The 20,058-nt window shown below is 42.8% G+C and overlaps 1 protein-coding gene across 3 annotated transcripts in view; it reads left to right on the forward strand.

Moving 5' to 3' along the window:
• The window catches only part of LOC136874653 (toll-like receptor 6), an 82,984-nt gene that overhangs the window by 21,400 nt on the left and 41,526 nt on the right, over positions 1 to 20,058 (forward strand). For all 3 annotated transcript variants that reach the window (XR_011018298.1, XR_011018299.1, XM_068227735.1), the window contains one exon: positions 17 to 326. Coding sequence is in view for 1 of the 3 variants with exons in the window: in XM_068227735.1 (XP_068083836.1) it covers positions 17 to 292 (276 nt within the window). In the remaining 2 variants the exon portion in view is untranslated. The remainder of the gene's footprint in view (positions 1 to 16; positions 327 to 20,058) is intronic.

Here is a 20,058-nt window from a genome sequence, read left to right on the forward strand (position 1 = left end):
CCTCTATTTCTTTCAGTGGTGTCAGTGGGAGCTAAGCAAGGCCATATACAAGATGTTCACAGAAGGGCGAGATTACATCATACTGATTGAGCTGGAGCAATTCGAGCGTACCAATCTGCCCACGGACTTGGAGTATCTAATGGACTCAAGAACTTACTTGAAGTGGCCTCTAGACACCAAGAATCAGCGTGGAATTGAGAGGTGTTGGCAGCGTCTTAGACATGCCTTAGGAGATAGCCTGGTGAAGCGGACAGGAAAGGAGGGTCCTGAGGGATCAGTTCTGGACCTGTGAAATACACAATCTTCTTTTGTATTCAAAGCAAACAGTAAGTGAATAGTGAATATTGAATTTTCACAACCGCATTGCAATCGAAATCGACTTTCAACCTATTACATCGTGTTACATGGGTTCGGATCCCACTGGTGTCCGGTTGGCCATTTTTGTTCTGTACTTAACATCTCTTCAACACGTACTACATGTTTGTAACACGACCTAATAGGTTGAAAGTTGATTTTGAGTAAATGAATAACTTACAAAAGAATCTGAGGTTCCAGCTAACCTAAAAATGTAATATGGCTTATAGAGTAGGTAACTCTGTTCTAAGAGTTCATGAAAGCATTATGCGACCCCAGCTTGTGATGGGGAAAAAGTTAAATTTCGCCCGCGTTCAGGGTGTTCGTGTATGATGTCATTTAAGTGGAATTTCTGATATTTATCGGAATATAAAAGGTAGTTGAATAGCAATAACTCATTCCTTCCATAACTGACTGACATAATAGACACAGTAGCCTACAAAGAGCAATCGAGTTGTTTTAGCCCGGTTATTAGAAAAAACAATGTGGGGCTCATGTGAAAACCAGCTAGCATATTGCAACTAATAAGATTCACTTTCTCAATCACCCTCTCGCTATTTACAAATGATAATAACTTGACAACAAACACAACAACACAATGAATATAAATCACATCAGTGAATCCAGTCCCCTTTATCAATTCTTTCACCCTCCACCTCCAATACAATAACATTATTAAATGTGGAAGCTTGTGTACAGATTAAGTGTAGCCACAGAAAAGAAACAGGATCCTTGAAAAGTTATTCAACTCTCACTGTATAACGCGTGGTTCACCAGCCCCTTGCGATCCAGTTTCATGCATACCTTCACATTTACTGCAATTCTGAAAGACATTCGTCCCTCTCCCTTAACCGGGGTAATATAACGATATGTGTGTTTGTTTATTTATTTATTTATTTATTGATGTCTTTATTTGTGGCGAAGTTAGGGCTCTTGGCCCTCTCTTACACTTAACCACATTATGCGGTTTAATACTGAATACAAACTTAATATTCAAACTTAACACAGTGTATATATAATATAATATAACTTAATATAGACTAAAACTAAAATATTACATCCTAAGTCTAAAATTAGAAAAATAAATTCAATATTAACTACTCTAGATGGAATTCATATAATATAACAGTAATTTATGTAAACTTTTGGGAACTATTTACTCCAGACATTCACTCACACATTCACACATAACTACATGATATAGCCTACGTATTCAAGAGGAAATCTTTAGACTGTCTTTTGAAGGTAATTAATGAGGAACAATTTCTAATTTCAGGGGCAAAGCATTCCATATTCTAGCGCCCGACACAAGGAAAGAATTACTGAAGGCAGATGTATGATGTGGAGGTATTGCAATTGTTGACCCAGATCGCGTGTCACGGTCATGAAGGAGGATAGAAAACGGAAATTACTGGAGAGATATTCAGGTATATTTTCAGTCAAGAGTCGATAGATAAGGGTTGATACATGGTGATTTCTCTGCTGCTCTACTTTTAACCAAGAAAGTTGTGCATAAAAAGGGGATACATGCGAGGCAAAATTCAATGAAAAAAATAAATCTAATGCAGGAGTTTAAAGCTCTCTGCAATTTCTTATTTTGTTCACTAGTAGCATCTAGCAACACAAAATCACAATAGTTAAAAATTGGAAGTATCGATGTTTGAACCAGTTTTATTTTTAAGTTGAGAGGTAATACGGTCTGGTGAATCTTGAGGGGATGAAGTGATGAATGAACTTTCCTGCATACGTTAGTGACATGCTCATCCCAGTTTAAAGTTTCATTTATAGTGACTCCAAGGCTTTTTACTGATTTACAGAATGGGATAGCAACGCCATTTAGTTGAATGACTGGAGTTTGTAGACTGTGTAAATGGGCAAGCAGTTCTCTCTGCCCTAGTATGATAGCTTGTGTTTTCGTTGGGTTGATGGAGAGAGAATTCTCAGCTGCATAACAGCTGATCTGCTCTAAGTTTCGGTTCATATTTTCAATAGCTGCATTTATGTCATTCACTTTAGTGTGGCAGTAAATTTGATGGTCGTCGGCATAGAGATGGTAGTTGCAGTTTTTCAACTTAGAAGAGATGTCCTTCAAATATAAAATAAATAACAGGGGGCCGAGTATAGAACCTTGTGGCACACCACTAACTTTGTACTTCCACTCCGTTCTCTTATCATTCATGACAACACACTGTCGTCGGTTATGGAGGTAGGAAGCGAACAATTTGAGAGCAGCGTGGCTAAGATGGAAGGAATGCAATTTCGCTATTAATATGTCCGTTACCGAGCTCGATAGCTGCAGTCGCTTAAGTGCGGCCAGTATCCAGTATTCGGGAGATAGTAGGTTCGAACCCCACTGTCGGCAGCCCTGAAGATGGTTTTCCGTGGTTTCCCATTTTCACACTAGGCAAATGCTGGGGCTGTACCTTAATTAAGGCCACGGCTGCTTCCTTCCCACTCCTAGCCCTTCCCTGTCCCATCGTCGCCATAAGACCTATCTGTGTCGGTGCGACGTAAAGCAAATAGGAAAAAAAATATGTCCGTACTGATAGTGTCAAAAGCACTGCTGAAGTCTAGGAGAATGAGTACGGTCACTTTACGTTCGTCCATAGCTTTTCTTACGTCATCCGTAATTTTTAGAAGAGCAGTAGATGGACTATGTCCTTTTTAAAATCCAGATTGCAAGTGATCAAGTAACGAATGGTGCATCAAATATTGGAGCAGTTGTTCATGCATGAGTTTTTCTAAGACTTTCGAAAGTGAAGAAAGTATACAGACAGGTCGATAGTCAGATGGAGAATTTGCTAGAGATTTTTTTGTTACTGGGAAAATTAAAGCATCCTTCCAAACAGTTGGGAAGTAGCCTTCCGAAAGACATGAGTTACATATGTGGGTTAAAATTGGCAGTACTACATCTATCAAGGTAACGACGAAGGATATCGGGATGTCGTCCACTCCGATTGCTTGCGATTTGATTGATGTTAGTTTTCTTCTTACATCGTTTTCATTTACTTTACGAAATTTGAACAAAGGCCGTTGTGGTAACGGAGTAGATTGAAGAGAATTTATTGTTGTTTGTATAATATGAGGGTGGGTATTAACTATTTCTCTAGTATAGTGGGCATTTAATTCATCTGGATTTATGTCATGCGTATTGGAGTTTGTAGTTTGCCTCCCAATACCTACGGATCTGAGTTGTTTCCAGGTATTTTTTGTGTTCGAATTACTGGCTAATTGTTGGAAGAACTCATATTTTTTTGTTTCTGATTATTTGTTTAACTTTATTTCTAAGCACACGGTACTTTTCAAAATCTTCAGTTGATAATGAAGTGTAGTGCACCTCGTTCAGCCATTTCGGACTTAATGTCATTTGATAACCATGGAGCAGCTTTGCTAGTCACCCTAGGTATGTTTAGGTACGTGTTTATTATACAATCCCAACAATAATGTGTTAAACCTCTTTACTTTTTCGTCATTGTCAGTCACGTGCAGTATTTCGTCCCACGGGCAGAGATTAGCATCTTGTATTAATTATTGAGGATTTAACTTTTTCATGTCTCTATAGGTTATCCACTTCGGCTTTGTTTTGGAAACTTTCAAAGAATAAGCTAAATATATGAGATCGTGGTATGATATACCAGGTACAGAAGTTTGTCCGTGTTTTAGTATTTTCTGAGGATTGTTTGTGATAAGTAAATCTATTAGAGTGTGTGAGGATCCGTTAGCCGTGTGCACGTGGTGAGTGGGGTTAAGTGGCAATACTGACATGTTACAAGAGGTAAATATGTTCTGTAAACGATTTGCTTCAACGTAGTCTATTAACAGGTTTGTGTGAAAGTCACCAAATATGAGTACATGTTCATAGGTAGGTACAAGTCTTAGTAAATTTTCTTCGAAGTCGGTGAAATTTCCTGCTTTTGGTGGTTTGTAAACAACTCCAATCAGTACTTTAGTCTTATCAACAGATTGTTCTACAAACATATATTCAGTTAAGGTGTCAGTAGATAATGTCGAAGTTTGTATAATCTTCCCCGTTAAATTGTTTTTGTAGTATAGAGCTACTCCTCCTCCACGGCGCTTCGGTCTATTGTGATAAACTGCATTAAATCCTTCTATATTTACCGAGTTCAGAGGGACCGAGTCCTTCATCCAACTCTCACTAATTGCTACAACATTTACCATGCTTCCTTCAAAAATAGCTTTCAGCTCAGTGTGGTGGGCAATTATAGACTGAGCATTGACATGGGCACACAGTAATGAGCGGGGAAAGGACGAGAATTCTCTCTCCAGGTGACTGCGGGCGGGGTGAGAAGGGGTCAGGGAAAGAGAAGGGTGGGAGGGTTCAGTATCAAGGTGAAGGTTGTTTACCCTGCCCAGGAAGAAAGCTACGTTATTACCTGTGTTAGCCATGATCAAAAATAAACAGAGGGCAACTTACCATGGTTTCCTCAAATACAGTAGAGACAATACACGACACTGAGCGAGATATCGAGGGACAGCTATTGGAGCACAATCTAGCGGATAGACCTGAACGGTACTGATTCTGTCATAAGAGCACGTGTATTTTTGTGTGAAGTTTTTGGTGTTACTTATGCGTTTTCAGTGAGTTGACATAATTAAATAGTAGCGTGTGTCATTCCTTGATATCTCCTCTCAACATGAAGGGAAAGGTATGTGCTGTGTTTAGCTGCAGTAATTACGAAGTAGAGAAAAATGCGCGCTCGTTCTTCAGGTTCCCTCGTGACAAGAACATGTAAGTAATATTGTGTTTGCATATATATTCTTCCAGTGACAGAGATTTTTATAGTACTTCATAATCTTCTGACCTGCTCGACCCATGTTTTAACGGGCTTAAAATATAATACGCATATTTTATTGTATAGTGCAGCAGTTAACCTTCAATACCGATGTGTTGTTGTAGGTGTGATCTGTGGGTTTTGAAATGTCACAGAAGTGATTTGGATAAAGTGTACAAGAAAGAAGGGACGTTACGCTTGTATAAGAATTATAAGATCTGTTCAGATCATTTCCAGGCCAGCGACTTTAAAAATCCTCGACTATACAGCCAAGGGTATGTTACATTTTTACTCTAATTGTACGTAAATATTCCTCAAAGCATCACTATCGACAACATTTTCAAACTTTTCTTTCTTTTATCCCTCTTCTCAGATTAAAGCCGGGATTTTATAGATTTTCTTTCTGTTAGTAGGCTTCATGTTAAGAGGAAAATTGTCCAGCTATTAAATGTTAATTCATTGCACCATATGTGTAAGGAATGTGCCGATATTTTTATTGACAAATGTCTTAATGTGATGATACATTGTTTTTAAATGAGGAAGAAACACAAATCCAACGATAAGATTTCAGGCAGGTATGCTAAAGCTAAAAAAGTAATGCATAAATGAAAGATCAAGCCATTTCACAGCAGTCCATTTCACACCTTGTTTATATGTCTAATTTCAGTCTTTGAATAATAACCTTTTAAATAATTCTTCATTCATTTATCCAGAATTGCTTTAGCAACTTCGAAGTTAATATCTCAATACCACTTTCTTTCTAGACGTAATTTATTTATCCATTTCCGTATATACATTTCCATTGATATTTGAATTTAGCGCGATTTGTTCAGGTCAAGTCACTAGGAGCGCCACCGTCGAATTGTCTCCCATTTTAGCAAGGCGAAATCCGTAAGTGTCGTGTATTGTCTCTACTGTATTTGGTTTCCTCTTGCCTACGTAAGCTACTTGAATCATTTAAACATTCACTCACACTAAACTTATAATAAAACCACTTATAATTAAAATGTAAATCCATGAGTCATGTACTCTGCTAATCACCTAGCCCTGAAATAACAGCATTTAGTTCCGCTTTAGTGGTCACAGTGAATTTGTTTTTGTTTTTGCCTAGAACTATGATTCTTCCTTCCTGGGTCAGAGCGTTACGCACTCCGAGCTGGTCTCGGGCTCGATTTAACAGACCTGTTTTAGAAGCAGTCAATGACTCTGTAACCAATAGTTTGGTGCCTTTGAAGAGCTTCTTAGCGCGCCAGACACGATCGCCAACATGAAACCGGACGAATTTAACTATAATCGGCCTGTTTCGCGAGGTCATGACTTCCACAGCTGATCTGCGTAGATGTCTCAATCGATGACAGCGATCGATGTCATCCATCGATAATTCCACTTGTAGGTAAGATTTTACTGTCTCTATCACTTTGGCATAGACATTCTCAGCCGGTTCTTCTTTCACCCCGTGTATGAGTAGACAGTTCCGTCTACTGTATTGTTCGGCTTCGTCAGCCCTGGCTTCGTGCTGGTCAAGACGCTGTTGAATAACTAGTAACTCCTCCTTTACACAAGAAATTTCCGCCGAGATATACTGGCGAAAGTCTTTGAACTCAGAACAGAGGGAAGACAGATTTTCATCGGCGCGGTCGTTTGTGTTGGCAGCCCTGCTGGCACTGGCTGATGTCAACTGTTCCAAGCGAGCTTGGAACTCATCCATCCGTTTAACAAACTTTGTTTCAAAGTCCAACACACGCTTATTTACACTTTTTACGGACATGTTTTTACTAGAAGTAGATGTCAGTTGTCTGGTGTAATTGCTGACACACACTCGCCGGACCTGTTTGCTAATTATCTTGCTAATTCGGGCTGGTAACACAGAGCTCTCCTACTCAACACACACAGCACGCGCCATTTTTTACGGGCTAGAAGACAGCAGGAATCTTGATTGCCATTATTAATTAATTATGGGTACCCCAAATGAATCCATAAAACGTCTACAGATATGCAGAACACCTACTTTAAAACAGGAGGTGGACGGACAGACCGTGAGCACGGTACTGTATATCAATCAATCAGTCAATCAATCAATCAATCAATCAATCAATCAATCAATCAATCACTACTGATCTGCATTTAGGCCATTCGCCCAAGTGGCAAATTCCCTATCTGTTGTTTTCCTAGCCTTTTCTTAAATTATTTCACAGAAATTGGAAATTTATTGAACATCTCCCTTGCTAAGTTGTTCCAATCCCTAACTAACTCCCCTTCTTATAGACGAATATTTGCCCCAGTTTGTCCTCTTGAATTCCAACTTTATCTCCATATTGTGATCTTACCTACTTTTAAAGACACAGCTAAAACGTATTCGTCTACTGATGTCCTCCCACAGGATTGTAAATAAAGGTTACAGACCTCTGAACATGGTTATGAGGGTATTTAGGGGTTTAGTAAGAATGTAAAGGAGAGGGCATATAAATCTCTGGTAAGACCCCAACTAGAGTATGGTTCCAGTGTATGGGACCCTCACCAGGATAACTTGATTCAAGAACTGGAAAAACAAATCCGAAGAAAAACAGCTCGATTTGTTCTGGGTGATTTCCGACAAAAGAGTAGCGTTATAAAAATGTTGCAAAGTTTGGGTTGGGAGGAATTGGGAGAAAGGAGACGAGCTGCTCGACTAAGTGGTATGTTCCGAGCTGTCAGTAGAGGGATGGCGTGGGAGGACATCAGTAGACGAATAAGTTTGAGTGGTGTGTTTAAAAGTACGAAAGATCACAATATGAAGATAAAGTTGGAATTCAAGAGGACAAATTGGGGCAAATATTCGTTTATAGGAAGGGGAGTTAGGGATTGGAATAACTTACCAAGGGAGATGTTCAATAAATTTCTAATTTCTTTGAAATCATTTAAGAAATGGCTAGGGAAACAACAGATAGGGATCTGCCACCTGGGCGACTGCCCTAAATGCAGATCAGTAGTGACTGACATTGATTGAGTGACTGACATCCCTCCGCTGACAGCTCAGAACATACCACTTAATCGAGCAGCTCATCTTCTTTCTCCCAAGTCTTCCCAACCCAAACTTTGCAAAATTTTTGTAACGCTACTCTTCTGTCAGCAATCACCCAGTACAAATCGAGCTGCTTTTCTTTGGATTTTTTCCAGTTCTTGAATCAAGTAATCCTAATGAGGGTACCATACACTGGAAATGTACTCTAGTTGGGATCTTACCAGAGACTTATATGCCCTCTCCTTTACATCCTTACTACAACCCCTAAACACCCTCATAACCATGTGCAGAGATCTGCACCCCTTATTTATAATCCTATTTATATGATTACCCCCAATGAAGAACTTTCCTCACATTAACACCTACAGTAGGTACTTACAAGGAACTTCCGCCCCATCAACGCAGTAATTAAAACTGAGAGTATCTTTCCTCACAACCTGACTTTTAACACCGTTTATCGTCATACCAGTGCCTACTGTCCATCTCACAACATTATCGAGGTCATTTTGCAGTTGCTTACAATCTTGTAACTTATGTACACTGACTGACAGAGCAAATGCAACACCAAGAAGGAGTGGTTCGAAAGGGATGAAAGTTGGGAAAAAAAACAGAGACGGCACGGACGAATAATTGATGTTTATTGCAAACCGATATGCAGGTTACACAATGCGCACGGCATCGACTCAGTAGGATGTAGGACCACCGCGAGCGGCGATGCACGCAGAAACACGTCGAGGTACAGAGTCAATAAGAGTGCGGATGGTGTCCTGAGGGATGGTTCTCCATTCTCTGTCAACCATTTGCCACAGTTGGTCGTCCGTACGAGGCTGGGGCAGAGTTTGCAAACGGCGTCCGATGAGATCCCACACGTGTTCGATTGGTGAGAGATCCGGAGAGTACGCTGCCCACGGAAGCATCTGTACACCTCGTAGAGCCTGTTGGGAGATGCGAGCAGTGTGTAGGCGGGCATTATCCTGCTGAAACAGAGCACTGGGCAGCCCCTGAAGGTACGGGAGTGCCACCGGCCGCAGCACATGCTGCACGTAGCGGTGGGCATTTAACATGCCTTGAATACGCACTAGAGGTGACGTGGAATCATACGCAATAGCGCCCCAAACCATGATGCCGCGTTGTCTAGCGGTAGGGCGCTCCACAGTTACTGCCGGATTTGACCTTTCTCCACGCCGACGCCACACTCGTCTGCGGTGACTATCACTGACAGAACAGAAGCGTGACTCATCGGAGAACACGACGTTCCGCCATTCCCTCATCCAAGTCGCTCTAGCCCGGCACCATGCCAGGCGTGCACGTCTATGCTGTGGAGTCAATGGTAGTCTTCTGAGCGGACGCCGGGAGTGCAGGCCTCCTTCAACCAATCGACGGGAAATTGTTCTGGTCGATATTGGAACAGCCAGGGTGTCTTGCACATGCTGAAGAATGGCGGTTGACGTGGCGTGCGGGGCTGCCACCGCTTGGCGGCGGATGCGCCGATCCTCGCGTGCTGACGTCACTCGGGCTGCGCCTGGACCCCTCGCACGTGCCACATGTCCCTGCGCCAACCATCTTCGCCACAGATGCTGCACCGTGGACACATCCCTATGGGTATCGGCTGCGATTTGACGAAGCGACCAACCTGCCCTTCTCAGCCCGATCACCATACCCCTCGTAAAGTCGTCTGTCTGCTGGAAATGCCTCCGTTGACGGCGGCCTGGCATTCTTAGCTATACACGTGTCCTGTGGCACACGACAACACGTTCTACAATGACTGTCGGCTGAGAAATCACGGTACGAAGTGGGCCATTCGCCAACGCCGTGTCCCATTTATCGTTCGCTACGTGCGCAGCACAGCGGCGCATTTCACATCATGAGCATACCTCAGTGACGTCGGTCTACCCTGCAATTGGCATAAAGTTCTGACCACTCCTTCTTGGTGTTGCATTTGCTCTGTCAGTCAGTGTATTACTCTATACAGAATAACAACAGCTGCAGAAAGCCTTATCTCTGACTCCACTTCTTTACTCATATAATTTGTATTGAACCCATGACCTTTGTGCCCTAAGAATATTATGCATAAATTGTCAAATTTAATAAGAAGTTCGATTCTTGATAGCATGGAATTGACACGTGGCAAGGGGGTGATTACCTTCGGTCCCACGCTCTGGGATACGTGACGTCAGTCGCACGTGTCAACGGCGGAAGAATCTTAAGTCATTTTTGTGAACTATTTCAAAGCGCGTGTATATGGCGTGCCCAAGCCAAGTCGAAAATATAGTGCCTATCAAATTTGGTCATTTATCCAACTAATTGAACATGTATAAAATTTAAATATCCATGAACACTACCGCCAGAAATGTAGCGAGTATGTAGTCACCTTCAGAACTCTTGTAATTACCGTTTAGTTAAGTCAGAAAATTTATAGAAATTTTCTTGGCGGCAAAGGGAGATGCCCGAAGAGAGGGGGTAACTGCTATAAATATGAAGGGACGCCATGACGAAGTCTCCTTCTCCTGCATTTTGTGTTACGAAGCGGACGATAAAGTGTTGAGCTGCTCTGTGAATTCAAACAACAAAAGTAGACTAGGTTCAACCGCAGATTTTAGCCATTGTGGCTGGGGTCTTGACTCCATGTGGAGATAGTTTTCTTGAGTGGAAATAATTGTACCACATAGGACGGTCAAAGTACCGAATAAAATTTGGAGTGGATGAAGAATTTAAGTCGTGTGCGGAAACAATTACAGTCTACCGTGTGCGCCCAACAAAAACAAGTGAAGGGTATTTTCTTTCTTTTATGCTTTATTTCCAGGAAACCTGAAGAAATATAATTATCTGTAAAGCCAGAAATGTAAAAATGGCTAAATAAAAATGCCAGGGTCGCTGGTGAGCCCAATGATGACCGATGGCGTAACATAAGGTATGTGACTTACCTTCTTACTACCTATTATATCTTGTTTCATGATCTCTGAAATGTGTATTTGAATGGGGTATATACGACGCAGATTGGTCACCCCTATGTGGTTTTTTTGTAAATGTTAGAATACGACTAAAAAGAGTCATTTGTTTTATTTTCCACTTGGATAAATTTTTGAAGTCTTGCGAGTGCCGTATGATGTTGTAAAAAGTTATTAAATAGGGTTTCGAAGTGATACCACGTCCAATGTAGATCGTCATTTCCATGTGTTGTTGCCTATATTTTGTGATGTCAAATTAAGATGTTCATACGACGTAAACTTTTTCTGTTGTAATTTTGACGTAAATAATATAAGAAATCCATGGTTACTCATTTTCAATCGAGTGGAAGCGCGCTGTCGGGTGAGAGTATAGTGTGATGAATTTGGTCACGGAGTGAAACGTTTTTCTAGGCTCATTTAAACTGTGTCTGACTAACAATAAAAAGATCTAGTAGCATTTTTCAGTCATTTTGTGAAAATCCAGTTATTAAAATACGATATCATTTTATGCGAAGTTATTAATTATTAAAGCACTGTGCGTATTAGACGTCGTGAATTCTAGTAAGGATTTCATTCCAGTTCCTTTGTCGGTGATAGTCGTGAGTTGGGAAACAGAGGTTAGTTTTGTCATGTGAGTCGAGATGAGATTTGTGAATCAGGTTAGAGACCTGTCAGTGAAGCTGGGACTTGTGGAAGCCCGAGGGAGATTTTATAATGTTGGGAATGGAAAGCAATAGACAAGGAATCCGCGCTGGTATTAATTTGCGACGTGAATAATTATTGTGGGCATCTTGAAGTATAATGTGTGCATTTTGTTGGTTAGAATATCGTATTTGTTTAATTATGTCGGCAGAGTTTAAAAGGGAGCATTTTGAGAAGCCAGTCAGGTAGAACGAACCGGGTATTTTACATCACTGCCAAGCGAACTTGGGGGCGAGAGGCCGTCAGCGGATAGGGGTTCACCGCAAGATAACGGGACACGCGTGGAATTGAGATTGTATTTCTCGGCCGGGGAGAACGTTAAATGTTGGATTTAGTTGAAATTTTCATCCGGTGATAACCTGAGTGTTATTAAATACTGTAAAATTTGTTTAATTAGGGACGTAACATGCATTTGATACGACGGACTTGGAGTATAATGAACAAGACAAGCCAAATTCAGGGTTGTCCAAAATATAGAGCGATGGTAGTGATGATTGTTTGTCTGTGAGGGGTGCGCAAACTTTATAAAATGTTATGACGAGATATGACATCGTAATTATATGGCGAGTTGCTTTTGGTTTGTACGTAGATTATTAGGGTATCCAAGTGTTAATAATGGCTAGCGTTAGATTAGATTTAAAGTGTGAGGTCATGAAACAAGATATATAAACTGGACATGTATGATGTAATAATTCTTTTCCAGCAAATAGGAATAAACAGATAAACATCAAAGGATTTTAAATTGTGAGAACACAATTGCGTAGGAATTTGTGAAGAAACCAGAGTCCGCAGAGATAGCATTTGTTGTCCTTTAAGATTTCATTAAATCATTTAAATTTATTTAATTATTAAATTCAGTGAAACCGCATTTTGAAATAACTTTAAATCAAGCGAATAACTTGGAGATGCATTCTGGAAATCTTAGTTTGTTTTCTGGGGGAAGTGTAAATATTAACGTAACGATTAAGGGGACATGTCCGAAGGTAATGGATTTTACTGCCACAAAGTATTGTGAGCATTGCTATTGTTGTATTATTTAACTTTGATTGATTGAGCAGTGAATGTGCTGGGGATGGTAAAGTGGAAACTTTGGTCATCAACCGATGTAACTTAATTGTGTTTAGCCTTCAGCTTAGAAACTTGGATGGTCAGGGGGTCATCAACCTCAGTGACTTAGATTAGGGCCATATGCCACTGTAGCATCATTTTCCTTGCGGTCATCATCCACAATGACTTTAAAGTAACTTAGAAGTTTAGATGTCGGTCCATGACATAGACGCAGGTCACATCGATTCAATTAAGGGTCCATGCCGTAGAACCACTGTGTGGCACACACCGATTGGACTGCCTTAATTATACCCAAAGTCCAGAGTTCGTGTTACGAGGGCTGGACCATAACGAATCACTATGATGGTACATGTAGTCTCACATGGAAGCCGAATTTAAGGATTTCCAGACTTTCCTTTCTTTAATAAAAAATTAGACAACGATTTCTAGTAAGAATGCCCATCAGGCAGACACGTCAAATGCTCACCAGTGTTCTAACCTTCTATGTAATAAAATAACTGTGGTGTCCAGTGAACACGATTAATTTCAATGATACCGTTGACAAATTAGAATGCTTCAGAATTTCATGAATAAATAGGAACCTTTTAAACAGACCTTTCATTTAAGTAGGTAGATTAGAATTACTGAACCCTGCCTTTATCTCAGCAAGTGACGAAGAACCCGATACGACCCAAGAGACAGATCTCATGAACTTTGCTGATAGGTAGGAAAGGTAGGTATCCCTCGATACGACTAAAAAGGGTTCAGTATGTATAAGAAAATACAAAGGTCCAATAATACTGCCTTGATAAATACCTCTCTTAATTATTACAGGATCAGATAAAGCTTCGCCTGGTCTATTTCTTTGAGATCTATCTTCCAGAAATTTAGCAACCTATTCAGTCACTCTTTTGTCTAGTCCAGTTGCACTCATTTTTGCCAGTAGTCTCCCATGATCCACCCTATCAAATGCTTTAGACAGGTCAATCGCGATACAATACATTTGACTTCCTGAATCCAAGATATCTGCTATATCTTTCTGGAATCCTACAAGTTGAGCTTCAGTGGAATAACCTTTCCTAAACCCGAACTGCCTTCTATCGAACCAGTTATTAATTTCGCAAACATGTCTAATATAATCAGAAAGGTCGGGAAGTGGACACCGTAGATCAAGTGTCGCAGTAGCTCACTTGGCAAGCAGGTGGGGATATATGTGATAGTGGACAGTGCTCGAGGTAGGATGCTCGAATCCCACACATAAGATTTTTTGACAGCCAGTTTCCTGGGATGTAGTAAGGTTGAATACTTGATAGTTTGCAAGGACTGATTTGTTTATTTGACTATGTAAAAGACCGTATGTATCATTGCATTGGTTATGGTGTTGGGTTGGACGAAGATGAGGAGATGATGGTCTGTGGCCAGTTATCTACGTTGTACATGTTCCAAGCTTTGTAGACCACAGGTAGGGTAAAGTATGCCCCATTTGAACGATAACAACATGCGATGGCAGGTAAGTATGTAGCTGTGCGAACTACCCTCCTTCGAAGCAAATAACACAAAGTTTATTCACTGCCTCGAGAGGTATTCCAGCGAGGAGTATCTGGATATGTTACTTATCTATGTAGAAGCTAGACAGAATGCATACCAGGCACAACGCCTCTACGGAAAAAGCTATCCGAATAGACGACAACCGACGGCCATGACATTTCAGAGTGTGGAAAGACGCATGAGAAGGACACGACCTGTTCGAGATCATCCCGTGACGCTATCCGGCGTAACCCTCATACTAGCACGCGGGCCATTGCACAGGAGATAAGAGGTTGTTTGTTGTTTGTCTGCCTGTTTTTTGTTAGTTGGTTAGATTGTTGTTTGTTTTGGCTGCTGACGTAGAGCTGGAAGAGGGTGAGATAAGCCTGACCTATCTCGAGCTGAAGTGTTGATTCAGTACGTCTGCATGTGTAGAGTAGAGTAAGGTATAATAATAATAATAATGTTATTTGCTTTACGTCCCACTAACTACTCTTTTACGGTTTTCGGAGACGCCGAGGTGCCGGAATTTAGTCCCGCAGGAGTTCTTTTACGTGCCAGTAAATCTACCGACACGAGGCTGTCGTATTTGAGCACCTTCAAATACCACCGGACTGAGCCAGGATCGAGCCTGCCAAGTTGGGGTTAGAAGGCCAGCGCCTTAACCGTCTGAGCCACTCAGCCCGGCAGAGTAAGGTATTGAATAGTGTTAGATGGAGGAAGTAAATTGTCAATGAGACAGCGAAAGATGAGCCGAGTTATGGAATCCGTCTTGGCAGAAGAATACAAGCGTGTCAGCCTACATGTAGAGCTGGGCAATCCGCACACATGTGGGCTGTTACATGAAGGCGTGGTGAGGAAATTGACACCTTAAGGGGTCTATGAGGTATCGGTTTCCGAGCCTCATGAGACATGTTTGGTCGTGACATCCCAGGGAAGGGTGGTAGCAGTTCCTCACCAGGGGTGATGTCGCGGCCAGACAGATTTAGGATGGAATTCATATAGATTTAATGTAGTTAAGTAGTTAGTTTAGTTAGATGTAGAGGTGGCGTGTTGCATGTGGAGCTGGCAATCCGCCCATGTGCAAGATGCTGCATATCTAGCTATCTATCTATCTATATATCTATCTATCTATAAATGTTTTCATTCCCCACCCTGAAGGGGTGGGGTGGGCCACCTAGAGGGTAACGCCCTCTCTCTGGCCAAGAGATGCGGGCAGGTTGGGGAGATGTGATGGAAGAAGGAGGTGGGTGAAGGACGTGAAGAAGTAGGAGATGGGAGAGGAATTGTGCATATGCCTACGAATTTAACAATTGTTTTATTTAATTCTGAAGTACGTGTGAGACAATAAGTGATTTAGGGAAGGGTGTGAGGGGAAAAGGTGGAATGCAAGTGGGGGAGATGAAGTTCAGAAGGAAGTGCCGGGGTAAAGGTGCAAGGTAAGGAGATGGAGGGTAGCTGTCATATGATTGAGAGAAGCGATGAGAAGACGAAGGAGGTCAAACGTTGGGAGGGGTGAGGGGATGAAACCAGTTGGAGGATAAACTGGTGGATATGGGTAAACAGGAGAAGGGGCTGGCCGGGGGCGACGAGACGTATGATCAGAGATTTGGCGACCGGGTAAGCGTGGGGAATGAGAGGGTTCCACTCGATAATGTTGACCGTGGACACTGGCACCGGTGGTGATGAGCTGGTGAACGGGATCAGATGTAGGTAGCTAGAGCCGCACCATAAATGTAGGGCCATGGGCGTTCCGAATCCGAATAGCACGTCGGACGGGAACGCCCGCTGAACGAAGTTCTTGTAGAACGTCCCTGTCGGATATTTAAGGTGGGATTCCACGTAGCACACAGCTATACACAGCTGGAAGGGATGGTGAAGATGACTGGGTCGATGATGTCTTGGCGGCGGCTGCTGCGGTGTTGGCTGGCGAAGATATCGTTGGCGAAGCGGCGACTGTTGAGTCCGGCGTGCTTGCAGGGAGTTGCTGAAGGGCAGTGGGCGAAGACATTGGGAGAGATGACTACATAACAGGCGATGGGTGACAAGAGGTAACCGTTGTGACAGTAAGAGAAAAAGGATTCTAGCGGATGTCGTGGTGGTGGCAATGGTGGTCGTTTTTGGAAAGGAGGGTGTTGATGGCTTAAGCGTCGGCCGGGATGTGGGCTCGTGGACAACTGGGACAAAGGTCGGAGTTTCAGAGAGCTGGGCTTGAATGTACGGAGGGGTTGGCACCACTGCGTAGTTCTTACAATGGATCGTCGCGCCGGAAGCGAAGAGGCGGCGGAGGGCGTCCTCTCTGCTGAGATGCACTAGAATCTGCGTAGAGGGTGTAGAGGTGTGGCCATCCGTCATTCTGTAGACATTATGCACCAGGAAGTCAGCGACGAGAAGGTCATCGATGATGTCTTCTTCAGAGATAGCTGTATCCACTCCGGGGATGATAAAATATGCCATGGTTGTGGGGAACTCTACAGCCAGCGAGGCGTCAACCTATATGCTGATTGAAGTCGGCTAGGTAGCAGGTAGAGATGAAGGCCACCCGGCCGAGCAAAAATTGGAAGTTGCGACGGCGGAGAGTATGTCCACTTAGCGAGGTGTGCTCCTTGTTGTTGTTGTTGTTGTTATTTTAATTCCCCGCGGGGCGGGGCGGGCCCCTAGAGCGTTACGTGCTCTCTCTGGCCGGGAGAGGTGGAGAGAACAGTGAGATGTGTGGAATGAAGGAGGTGGGAAAGGCTGAGATAAGTTGATATAGGAGAAAGGGTGGAAATGTTGGGGGATGTGTGTGAGGAGTGAAGGTTTAATTGAGAGTGCTAGGATGGAGTTGAAGGGTTAGAAGGTGGAGGGTTGCTGTGATATTGCATAATGAGGTGGTGAGGAGTCTGAGGAGTTCAAACTGCGGAGGAGGTTGATAGAAGAAATTAGTTGGGGGTAGGGGTGGACGGACGGATTGATTAGCTTGAAATGGAGGAGGGGCTGGCCGGGTGCGACGTCGTGTGTTGGGAGGATGGCGAGGAAAAGGTTGGGGTGGGGAGAGGGTTCTACCTTATGGAGGTGGCGGTAGATGTAGGCACCATTGCTGATGAGTCGCTGCACATCTTCGTCGGTGGGCAGATGGAGTCGGACCATATAGGTGGGACCAGATACGTTCATGATTCGGAAGGCTCGGCGAGCTGGAACACCTTCTTCCTTTAGTTCGTGTAGTATGTCCCCGTCGGAGAGGTTAGGATCGACTCCGCGGATTACGCAGCTATACATGGCTTGAGAAGATGGTGATGTCAACGGTGGTGGTGCGGAGCCAGCTGAATTGGTGACAGGCGTGGCAGGTCCTTCGTCTGTGGCGAGAGAAGATGGCGGTGGCTGTGATGATATCTGCGGTGGGGCGGTTGCTCCGATGGCGGAAGCTGCGTCGAGTTGGTGAAGACTAGGTTGAGCAGGGGTTTGAAGGTTAGGGAGAGTGGAAAAAATTTGCTGGTGACGGGCGTTGAAAGTAATTGGGAGGGTCAGGGTATGGAGGCAAAGGACATGAAGTCGTAAGAAGAGGCGAAGGATGGGAATACGTTAGAGTCGTGATGGGAGGGTAGGTTAAGTGGAAGATGGAAGTCGTCGTCGTAGTGGTGGTGGTGGTGGTGGTGGTCATAATGGATAGAGAGGCAGGTAAGTTGGCGAGGTTGACTTCCAAGTTTTGGTGTCGGTCGTTTTGCTTTTTTGTAGCCCCCTGGGAGCTGAAGTATAGATGTCGAGCCACCCAGCCGGGCAAAAAAATATCAGGAGAATTGTCTGCGAAGAGCTGAGATATCCAAGTCCTGTTATGAAGCGGTGTGTGTCCTCGAGAAGCGATGCGTGGTGCTCCTTGAAACAGTGTGTGTTGTAATGTCTGCGCAGCATAATAGAGGTAGTTAAGTAGTAAGTAGTTAGTGCTTAGCTAATAAATAGTCTGTTAGTGTTTATTTTTGAATTGCATATTTGGAACAAAGTAAATGGGCGAAAACCTTTTAAGTTCAATAAATCAATACAAATTCATACGCTCCTCATCGCCAGATGTTTCATTCCAGGCTTGTGCCAATGTCATATGTTTCGTACACATGTTATGCGACTCTCTTAGACTTATTCTGATGGTTCCGTCAGCATCCGCTTCGAACGCTAGCGCTGAACGTACCATTTTCACTTCTATTATAACGTCTACCTTCAAAAGCTCATTGTTTAAGAAGCCTTTTTCGTGGACGGTCGAGATTTTCTTCTGATGACGCAGAGCACAATTCTCTGCAAAACGTAAAGAATTTCATCTTATTTTCTTGACACGGCATAAGCCCAAAAGCCTATATCATGTCTAAATTTATGTTTGTTTTCAATACATATTTCAACTTTTTTTTTTTTTGCTTTACGTTCATTTTCAGGGCTGTCGACAGTGGGGGTCGAACCTACTATCTCCCGAATACTGGATACTGACCCCACTTAAGCGACTACAGCTATCGAGCTCGGTTTTCAACATTTTAGCCAGAGTTGGGAAGTAACTGAGTTAATTACTTAACGATTAAATTTTTAGTATTGTTTTTACTAGTAATATTCTTGAAACAAAATTGTAATTGTTACTTTCTAGTAATTGATATACATCGCACAGAAGCAATAATACCGGGCGAGTTGGCCGTGCGGATAGGAGCGCACGGCTGTGAGCTTGCATCCGGGAGTTAGTGGGTTCGAATGCCACTGTCGGTAACCCTGAAGATGGTTTTCCGTGATTTCCCATTTTCACACCAGGCAATGCTGGGGCTGTGCCTTAATTAAGGCCACAGCCGCTTCCTCCCAACTCCTAGCCTATTCCTATTCCTGAGATTCTTGTAGCCTAAAATATTAAAATCGAATGATATGCTTTATTACTTCTTATATGATTTATGTTTTAATTTTATTGGAATTGGTATCTGTATTTTAATTTTTAAGTTTAATGTTTAATTTAATATTTTAATATTATAAAATGTAGTTAGTATATTCATAAACTTGTATTGTGTTATAAGTAGACGCTACATAAAGGGGCTTTTCAGCCTCAGTGGCATGTATATCATCATTATCAATAAATTCAAATTCAAATTCAGTCCGGTGGTATTTGAAGATGCTAAAATACGCCAGCCTAGTGTCGGTACATTCATTGGCAGGTTAAGAACTCCTGCGGGACAAATTTACGGCACCTCGGCGTCTCCGAAAACCATACAAGTAGTTAGTGGGACGGGAAGCCATAACATTGTGAAATGGAAAATCATTTCAAACGCTAAAAGTCATCATCATCATCATCATCTGTTTACCCTCCAGGTTCGGTTTTTCCTTCGGACTTAGCGAGGGATCCCACCTCTACCGCCTCAAGGGCAGTGTCCTGGAGCTTCAGACTCTTGGTCGGGGGATACAACTGGGGAGTATGACCATTACCTCTATGCTATGCTGAACAGGGGCCTTGTGGATTGATGGGAAGATTGGAAGGGATAAGCAAGGAAGAGGGAAGGAAGCGGCCGTGGCCTTAAGTTAGGTACCATCCCGGCATTCGCCTGAAGGAGAAGTGGGAAACCACGGAAAACCACTTCCAGGATGGCTGAGGTGGGAATCGAACCCACCTCTACTCAGTTGACCTCCCGAGGCTGAGTGGACCCCGTTCCAGCCCTCGTACCACTTTTCAAATTTCGTGGCAGAGCCGGGAATC

The sequence above is a fragment of the Anabrus simplex genome, chromosome 5, assembly GCF_040414725.1.
Source record: "Anabrus simplex isolate iqAnaSimp1 chromosome 5, ASM4041472v1, whole genome shotgun sequence".
NCBI lineage: Eukaryota > Metazoa > Arthropoda > Insecta > Orthoptera > Tettigoniidae > Anabrus > Anabrus simplex.